The following is a 9,760-nucleotide window of genomic DNA, read 5'->3' as shown; positions in this document are numbered from 1 at the left end:
GTGTAAGGTAGGAAGGGGTATCTGAAAGGTGTGATAAGGGGCTGGGGCATCATAAAGAGGACAGAGTCCAGCTGCTGAGCTGCGTGGCGCAAGCAGGAGCTGTCTCTGGGAGCAGCATGAGGTCCTTATCCACGTGTGTGTTTGCCTTGGGGACCTCTTTGAGAAGAGGTGGTGGGTGTCAGGAGGTGATGTGGGTTTAAAAGCTGTAGCAGAGGCTTCTGTGGGGTTGTGAACGCACAGGAAGTATTCGTTGAACAGCAAATGCTTAGAAGTTCAAGTACTGGAGGGATGTGTTGATGTCCTTCCCTTGCTCGTACCCATCCATGGGGGTTGTTCGTTGCTCATGTTGTTAAAAGTTAGCCAAACCTAGAGGTAAGTGCAGCCTCTCGCCTCTGCAGAGGAGGCAGCTTCTCTTGAGTTCCTCCTTAGGGAACCATCTTCCTCATTAAGGTATGTTGTTGAACGTGGTCTGGTACAGCCATTCTCATCAAACTTGGCTTTCCAGCAGCTTCACACGAGTGCAGTGGTACCTTCAGCATGACGCTGGAGAGTACGAGGGACTTAGAGCGTGATCCACCAGTGCAGCTGAGGGACCTGGGCTGCAGCCTACAGCTGCAGAAGGGGCAGCTACAGAAGACAAGCCAGTGCTCTTGAGTTGGGCACATCATACAGCAAAAGGAGACAGGGATAAATAGAGTCTGGAGAGGTTTTGTAGCCTGGCATGTTCGGATGAGAATGCCCTGTTGAACACTCGAGGGGGGGGGGTCTGTTGTCTTCAAGCAGGGCTGCTTTGTTTTGACGCAGGGAGTTGCTCTGCCCCAAGGGTTGAACTTTGTACTTTGTCAAAGTAAATGTGCCCTGGTTGTAATGTTGCAGAGGCAGGACCTGATCTGGGGCTGTGTTGCCCAAGTTGTATTTTGAAAGACTTAAATTCTCTTTGGAATATGAACGATTGCTGCTGCTTTGTGTAGTTTCATGTAGTGGAGCCAGTTCATTTGATGCTTGCTGGAAAGCCCCGCATCGTCCATGCATTCACCTTGCTCGGGCATGCTAGTCCCTGCTTGCTTCCTTTCAATAACCTCCCCCAGGTGCTTAGAAGCTTCACTGACAAGGCTTAGATTACTGCTAGGACCTCAGCAGGCCTGAGGATTCAGACCAGAGTGGTGCTATCACCTCTCTCCTGTTGCTGTAGGAAAGAGTTGCATTCCAGGAAGGATGATGCCTCTGCAGCAGTGCAGCCCCAGTCACAGTGTGGAGGTTGCCTGTCCTCTACCATTGCAGTACCTTGCCAAGCCACAGGCTTCATCCAGCCTCAGAGCACTGGAGCAGTGGCCTTGGAGAGGAGTAGCGTGGCAGCAGCTTTGATTGCAGGGGGATGTGGCTTGCTCATCTGGAAGCTGCATATCTGCACCCCCAGCTTGGATGGGGAGCTGCAGAGCAGCAGTTCTCAGCTCTTCAGTGCTGTGGTTGAGAACAGGAGAGGGGGGTTTTAGCAAATACAGATTTAAGTTTCTTGGGGTTTCCAAAGAAGTTGAAAGGACTGTTCTGCTTTGTGCATTAACATATCCATTGATGTGGACTAGCCAGTTCCAGGTCCTGCTTTATACCTGCCCAGTCAGGGACAAAATGAATTGTATCCTCAATCATAGGGCTTGAACATAAATGTGACTTACACAAAACTGCCCCATGTACAAGCTCGTCTAGAATGTGTTTAACTCACTCAAGCCCAGACAGTAGATACCTTAAATGCCACAGATGGGCCAGCATTTGGAGATGGTTCTGTTATGCTTTGGCTTTTAATATTCAAAACCCTGTGCTGAAATATGAAGGAGCTGGGTTTATGCTCTGGACATCAAAAGCAACTTCAGAATCCATAAATTGATGTGAATGGATCCTTTTGCTGGTATGAACTATTTTGTATGTAGGTTAAGTGAGGTTTGCCCAGTATTTAGGATTTAGGTACTCTGCCTCCAGCAGTGTGATGTGAGGCCTAATGTCCATATTTCTGATGTAATGCTAAGGGCTTTGCTCAGACTTTCTTACAGACTAGTAAAGTTCCCTAAAGTGACAGGGAGCCTATTTTGTCCCCTATGTTATATATATGGAACAAAATGGTCCTGGGTCTTGCAGAAGGCTCTGCTTCCTCTGGTGGCTTCCTTATGTGCTCCTGGGGTGATGCTTCCTTTGACACTGAGGCCAGGGACAGGTGGAGTCATCGGGTGTTCTAATTATTTAAATATTCTGAAGAGAGGAGTTGATCAAACTCTTCCTGCTTGGGTGAGGAACAACAAGGAGAAATGAGGCTGTAAGAATGACAATGTCTACAGGGGTCTTTCTAGGTGGAGCTGGGTGTCGACTGAAAGAGGCTTTTGTGTTCTATTGCATTTTGTGCCAAATGCCCCTAACACCAAGACAATAAGGCCAATGTTTCAAGAGCTTTGCAGCGTGGCAGCTCAAGCTGAATGGTTTCTAAAGAAGGAAGCTGCTGTTTCTGCTGACTTGATGCAATGTTTCTCCTCGCAGCGTGAATGCATCTCGGTCCATGTCGGCCAAGCGGGCGTGCAGATGGGCAACGCGTGCTGGGAGCTGTACTGCCTGGAGCACAGCATCCAGCCCGACGGGACCATGCCCAGCGAGAGGGCCCTGGCCGGGGGGGACGACTCCTTCAACACCTTCTTCAGCGAGACCGGCGCAGGAAAACACGTCCCTCGTGCTGTGTTTGTGGACCTTGAACCAGCAGTGATAGGTAAAGCCTGTGCAAGGGACCATAGAACATGCTGTAGGGCTGGATTGAACTTCCGTGGATCTGGGCTCTGGGATCTGTTTCTCTAGTCCTGCTTTGGGCCTTTAAATTTTCTGCTACATCAAGCTTGCCTACATCTTCCTTTTGATGGCAGATACTTGGTTTTATGCTCATTGAGACTGACAAATGTGCACTCTGGAGCTCTAAAGAATTTAAACACTACCTTCTGCAAGCCTCTGAAGTTAAATGGGTCTTCTGAATATGCCCCATGCTTTTGCTATGCAAGGAACTAATTATAACTTCCTGAACAATATGGCATAATGTGTACAGCTGTCAATAGGAACCTTTGTAAAAGATAATACATATCATTAAGCAGATTTCTTCTTGAACATTGGAATGATTCGCTTTCCCAAAACAATCCTCTCTACTCTGTAGCTTGAATAGCGCTTGCAGAGAGGAGCCCCAGTTGCTAGCCTAAATTGAGAGGCTTCCAAACAAGCACTGCAGCTTCCTGCTGCCTTATCTTTGAATAACAATTGACTCTTATCCTCCAAGGCAGTTGCATCCCAGGCTCTGGCAACACTGGTTTACTGTTCTGAGGTGATTGATGCATCAGCCACTGACCATGTTAACGTGAGCTCCTCACATTAACAAGCCCCTTGTCCTTGGGTCACAAACCTTGGGTTTGCTCTCAACAATGTGTGTGCCTGAAGTAATTCTGCTGGAGCTGGTTTGGTGGCTCTTGCTTTGAGTAGTGATGTGAGGCTCCCATAGAAGAGGTCTGTGTTGCTTTTACAGTTGTGGTGTTTATGTTTCTGCAGTACCTAGAGAGTTGGGATGGGGAGATGAGTGAACAGGCTACTCCAATGTACCCAAATGTGGGTCCCTTTAACTTATGTTCATTGTAACACCCCAAACTCCTGTCTGTGGCTAATACAATAGAATGAACTTCTGCAGGAGGCTGCTGGGCAGGTCAGGGGTGGTGGTGCTGGCCTGAACTCTGACACCAGCCGTACACTAATGTTCCCAGGAGCAGTTGCAAGCCTGGCTTTGTTTCCTTGAGCCCCATGGCTGCTGCTTCCTCTGCTGCTGGCCAGGTGGTGGCTCTGAGCAACCAGAAAAGGCTATTGAGAGAAATGAGGTGAGGGAGAGGAGGTGGCAAAGCTCTTGCAGTACCTCTGGGGGTGAGGAGCTGCTGTGTAGCTGGTAGAGTTCCAGCACCTACTAATGATGCAAGCATAGTGTGGGGAGATGGGCAAAAGGCTGTCTTATGAAATACCTGGTGACACTAAACCTGTTAGAGCTCTTATTAAAGGTTTCATCATGTGCATTTTGGAGGGGGAGCCTTTTTTCTTTGTTCCTGCTCTATTTGAAGATGATGGATCAGTTTTCTGGGCAGGGTTAGCATGATTCTTCCCATTCATGTCCCTCTGCACTGAGTCTATGGAGGAACCCCATCTCCTGTGACTGCAGCAGCTCTGTAGCTGCCATGTGTACACCAGGGATTTCTGGGGCTTCCAGGTGAGTGCTGCTCTTGCTGAAGGCAGCAGGTCTGCTGCACATGTGCACCAGCTCTGTGCATGTGGTGCTAAAATCCCATCGAACTTTCCCCCAAGAAACAGGGCAGAGACATGCCTGGGAATTCAACACAACTAGCTTTAAATCTCCCCCAAATAGACTGCAAAGCATGAACGGGAGCACAGCCAGGGACAAGCTTGCTTTAGCTGTCCCCTGACTTTGTTCCAGCTCACTTTCCTAGTCCAGTGACTGATCCTCTGAACTCCTCAAGTTTTGTTGCTTCCCCACGACCACCTTGACTCATGTTGCCCCCAACAGCAATGTTTTTCTTCAGGTTCTATATTTTTCCCTTTTACTCCTATTTGTCTTTTACGAGTTGGAGGGGGAATGCAGAAAGTCTTGAGCACATCTCTTTTGAATGGTAGACTTTTCTCCAGATGGGTTTCTTTTCTGTGCAGTCTTGGAGACACTTTAAAACCCTTGGCTTGCAGGGGCAGCTGCTCAGACTGACTTGGTTCAAACAAGAATTGTGTTTTCAGATCTTGACTGTGACTTGTCTTTGTCTTGCTCGCTCTTTTTCAGATTAAAAGGAATACATGCAAACAGCAACTTCATCTGTAGCTAATAAAGCTCTTTGCTTGCCACCTGCTTTTAATTAAAGGATGCAATACTGCATTAGCATACAACTCGAGAATGGCTTGAGCTAAACCAGAGACAGAGCAATGCTGAGTGTCTTTATACCTTTCTGGTAGGACAGAGCTTTAGCCTGCTAGATGTAAGTGCATATTTCTGATAACTCTTGGAGATCGTAACTCTTAAATCATTCTCCAGACCTGTAACTGTTGGGGGATGCTGTGTGCTCATTTGCACAGTTCCTTTATAACACAGCCATTGGTGCTGGAGCTTTTACAGTGGAGTATTTTAGTAACTGAATAGCTCTGCAAGAGCATCTCCTGTTCCTTTTGAACTTTCTTCTCTACCCTTGGCAGAAAGTACAGTCAAGGGGAAGAAGAGGACAAGCAAGCACTGTAGGTTCTGACAGCCTGCAGCTGCAGAATAAATAAGGCAGCATCCTGGAGGGTTTGGAAAAGAAGGGGGAAAGCAGTATTTCAGCTGCTGATCTGCAAAGTGGGCCTTAAGTTGTCTTCAGCTGTGGAAGCATGATTCTGCTCCTACAGTCCAGTTTTAAACTGCTCTGGCAGGTCGAAGGTTTCAACTTCTCACCACAATGGGGCAGTTTCTTAAGCATTGACTTCATTTGTGTCAGGTATTCAACATTCAGATTATAGTAAGTATTTTGGCACCTACTGATAGGTGGAGACCAGGCTGCTTTTTATCTCTAAGGGTTTAGGGACCTTATTCTAGACACCCTCAGAAACTTGATCTATGTAGAAAACTAATCTATAAAATTCATCTTGTCTCCCCAGATGAAGTTAGGAATGGGACATACAAGCAACTCTTTCATCCTGAGCAACTGATATCTGGTAAAGAAGATGCTGCAAATAACTATGCTCGAGGTCATTACACAGTTGGGAAAGAGATAATTGATCTGGTTCTAGAGCGGATCAGGAAGCTGGTAAGTCTTTTCCTCATGGAAGACTCCTTAAACATCTTTTTGTCCTGTTTTACAGGATTTGGAAATGGGCTTCTCAAAAAATTATGGAAGTTGTGCCTTAATTTATCTGTGGTAGGAAAATCTATGGACTTAGCCTGTGTCTGGTTTTATTCTTAGCCTGCTGAGAAGGGTTGAATTATTCCTATTTCAAGTGGCCAAAAATGCTGATGAGGTGCCCAAAACTTTATAGTTTGATGTCCCAGCTTCAGAAAGCCAGGACTGAGAGTTGGGATTTGCATAGTTCCTGCTGGAAACGGATTGTCTCTGGCTGTGGCTCTTGCAAGGCAGTTTAAACAGGAGTATTTGCTGCTGTGGTTTACACTTGTGCTTCCGTTTCCTGCTGTTAGAATTTTGGAATTAATTTTATGATAATAGTAGAAAAGGAATAAATCTCAGTAAGTTGTCATTAAGGGGTGTCTTGGGCTCCCCAGTGCTGTGGTCATGTGGCAAATCTATGAAGATGTCAGTTCAGAAGGTTAGAGTTCCACTGAGGGCTGCTAAGGATGTATTTTACCAAATCTGTGTCACAAAGGGAAGGAATTCTCACTGTCCATGGTGTCGTGTGTGTGAATTCAGAGTCTTGTTTTGGGCTTCTTGATACTTACACACTTGTGTTAACCCCTGTTTTCTCTTCCAGTCGGATCAGTGCACTGGCTTGCAGGGCTTCCTGATTTTCCACAGCTTTGGGGGAGGCACTGGCTCGGGATTCACTTCCCTGCTGATGGAGCGCCTCTCAGTTGACTACGGGAAAAAATCCAAACTGGAATTCGCCATCTACCCTGCCCCGCAGGTCTCCACAGCTGTGGTTGAGCCGTACAACTCCATCCTGACTACCCACACCACCCTGGAGCATTCCGACTGCGCCTTTATGGTTGACAATGAGGCCATCTATGACATTTGCCGGCGGAACCTGGACATTGAACGCCCGACCTACACCAACCTCAATCGCCTCATTGGGCAGATCGTCTCTTCCATTACTGCTTCCCTCAGATTCGATGGTGCCTTGAACGTGGATCTGACTGAGTTTCAAACTAACTTGGTGCCTTACCCTCGCATCCACTTCCCCTTGGTAACCTATTCCCCAATTATTTCGGCAGAGAAGGCCTATCACGAGCAGCTCTCTGTGTCCGAGATAACCAACGCTTGCTTCGAGCCATCCAACCAGATGGTGAAGTGTGACCCTCGCCATGGCAAGTACATGGCCTGTTGTATGCTCTATCGTGGGGATGTTGTCCCCAAGGATGTCAACGCTGCTATTGCTGCTATCAAAACCAAGCGCACAATCCAGTTTGTGGACTGGTGCCCAACTGGGTTTAAGGCAAGTCTCAAGCTACATCCTGGTTTTCTTTTTATTTCCCAGATTTCTCATTCACTATCATGGGCTTATGAGTTGTATTTTCTCACTGAGATGCTCTGTAGGTGCCTGATTTGTGTTTTTCAGTTCTGACACAGAGCTGTTTTCTTGGCAGTGAAACACTTCCTCCAGCTGCTGCTGACTTGTTTGATTGCAGTCACTGTCAAATACTACAATGAAACTCACGGTCTCTTCTGCTTCTCATGTAGGTTGGCATTAACTACCAGCCACCGACAGTGGTTCCTGGGGGTGACCTGGCCAAAGTCCAGCGTGCAGTGTGCATGCTGAGCAACACTACAGCCATCGCCGAGGCCTGGGCTCGTCTGGACCACAAGTTTGACCTGATGTATGCCAAACGTGCCTTTGTTCACTGGTATGTTGGAGAAGGGATGGAGGAGGGGGAGTTCTCAGAGGCTCGGGAAGATTTGGCTGCACTGGAGAAAGATTATGAAGAAGTGGGCACAGATTCAGTGGACGGAGAAGATGAAGGTGAAGAATATTAAATGCAACAAAAGTGAATTGCAAGTCTTTGCCATTTTACTGCCTCTTCAGAAGTGGTGTAAATCATGTCAAATAATTGGAATAAACTTCTTTAAGACATTTGATAGTCTCCAAACACTATGTATGTTCATTAACTATCTGCAAGTAGTCAGTAGTCTGGGAGATGGGATTTCTTTCTGGGAAAGATAGCTGAATAAAATCACCATGCTATGGTTAGATGAGTTCTTGTCCTTAAAACACTGCTGTTTGAAGAGCTAACAGAGCATCTTTTCCTCCAAGAATACAAGACTAGAACGTACTTGAGCTTTTGCAGGAAGATTATTTAGCTACTTGTTTTCAAGGCTCTAAAGCTGGTGTGACAAGAGGCAATGGGAACTAAACTTGTATTACCCTTAAGGATGCAACACCTTTAAAACCAAAGGCTATTCGAGTTAGTTTTCTCCTAGACTTAGACTTAGCATGGGCTGATCCTTAGATGGAGTAACCTTGAAGGGGAAGAGGTGTGGCCCTGGTCGTGTTTGTCCTGCAAAAGGAACTGCAGTCCGTGTCTGCCGGCTCCTGGGGAGTTGCCTTTTGCCTGCTGCTGTCTAGGCTGGGATCTGAGTGAGCTGGCCAGGGTTTAACACTAGTTTTCTCTAAAACTAATTCTTTTTGAGAATTAGCTCGTGGTTTCTGGTAGGAAGGTTGCCTTTTTTCTGCCTCCTGTGTAAGCTGATGTTACAGGCGAGGATTTGGCTACTCAGGGTATCTTCAGGTGTGGCCAGTGGACAGCCTCTGTCTGCAGCCTTCTACATGGTCTGAGTGGGGCTTGGGGTCAGAGGGCAGTGATCCACAAACCAGATAACTTGACTATTTCCAACTCTGTCTCGGAGCTGGGTGACTCTGGGGAATCTCTCCCACAGAAGTAGCAAAGGTAGAATAGTCAAACATGTTGAGATGATGATTGAATACTGAATGTTGTCAATCAGGATACCGAAGTTTGACTCCAAGGCTAGATTTTGAGCTGGAGAATTCCTCCATGTCCTATTTCATCCTTATTTATACTCCTTTGGATTTAATAGCAGACCATGATTCAGGCCAAGTCTTGATGCCTGTGTTAGCTGGAGATGTACATACCTGCTTAGCAGGAGTCTTAGCTGTGGTATGGAAATGCCTTAACTTCCTTCTGTATGGGAACCTGCTGTGCTCAGGTCCTGCTGCAGTATTTGGCATTGAGTCATACAGTGGGAACCTTGCCCCAGCCTCAGTTTTAACTGAGACTTGGGTGTACTTGTTCTTCTAGATGGGGGTATCACTTTTAGATTAACAGGCTGCTGTTGATTGAAGGTCTGACACAACAGCCTGGCCCGTAAGGGCTGACTAGTCATTTGCTTAGGCTGACAGCCTGTTGTCCTGAATTGCTGTGTTTGTCTTCCTGCAGCCATTGGGTTGAGTCAGTCTGATTTGAAATTAACTTCCTGGAGATGGAAGTTACCAACTTTACAGAGACGGGAAGAACAACTTCAAGGCTTTTTAACCTAGAGGGGTGCCTCAGCCTGGTCAGCCAAGGTCTTGTGCAGAGTATAGAGGTGCTGTGTAAATCACCCCTCGTGCTGTTCAGCATAGCTGGGCATGTCCGAAGTTGCAGTGAGTTTCTCGCTGGCTTTTGCTTATATTTTTATGTTCCAGGATACATGTAAGTGTGGAGAATTTCAAGCTAACTCATTTTCCTGCTTACTGGATGATTAAGCAAATGTGCGAGGCATAACCGAAGGATGGTTGTGCTCATTGCAAGGCAGATTGACTTCATTTCAGTGCATGCATTCAGATTTTGAATGCAATGGCAGTGCCTGCAAGAGGAACATGCAAAGGAGTGTTCCAGACCTTGCAGGTGTCTAGATCTGTGTGAAATGTTGCTCTCCTGGTGGATCACAAGGAATGCTGTGTGGCTACCAGTGCCATAACTTCCCCTAAAATCAGGCCTTCACTGATCCTGTAGCAATGATTTGGCTGTTACCTGGAGTTCTTTGTCATTTTTGGAGGCTGGCGT

At 46.8% G+C, this 9,760-nt stretch overlaps 1 protein-coding gene across 1 annotated transcript; it reads left to right on the top strand.

Annotated features, from left to right (window-relative positions):
• Positions 1-2,520: 2,520 nt before the first annotated feature.
• Positions 2,521-7,831, top strand: LOC104402183 (tubulin alpha-8 chain). The gene is made up of 4 exons (XM_010009991.1): positions 2,521-2,746; positions 5,689-5,837; positions 6,514-7,194; positions 7,440-7,831. The coding sequence occupies exons 1-4, from the start codon at positions 2,566-2,568 to the stop codon at positions 7,731-7,733; spliced, it is 1,305 nt and encodes a 434-aa protein (XP_010008293.1). The 5' UTR covers positions 2,521-2,565; the 3' UTR covers positions 7,734-7,831.
• Positions 7,832-9,760: the final 1,929 nt, after the last annotated feature.

This window comes from Nestor notabilis, unplaced genomic scaffold, assembly GCF_000696875.1.
Source record: "Nestor notabilis isolate BGI_N333 unplaced genomic scaffold, ASM69687v1 scaffold19682, whole genome shotgun sequence".
In the NCBI taxonomy this organism is placed as follows: Eukaryota; Metazoa; Chordata; class Aves; order Psittaciformes; family Psittacidae; genus Nestor; species Nestor notabilis.
This window is presented reverse-complemented; position numbering and strand designations above follow the sequence as displayed.

Excerpts from the sequence above, each read along its gene's own strand:
- LOC104402183 (XM_010009991.1), top strand. The coding sequence starts at position 2,566 with ATGGGCAACGCGTGCTGGGAGCTGTACTGCCTGGAGCACAGCATCCAG. Across the intron at positions 5,838-6,513 it reads TAGAGCGGATCAGGAAGCTG|TCGGATCAGTGCACTGGCTT; the intron begins GTAAGTCTTTTC and ends TTTCTCTTCCAG. Across the intron at positions 7,195-7,439 it reads GGTGCCCAACTGGGTTTAAG|GTTGGCATTAACTACCAGCC; the intron begins GCAAGTCTCAAG and ends CTTCTCATGTAG.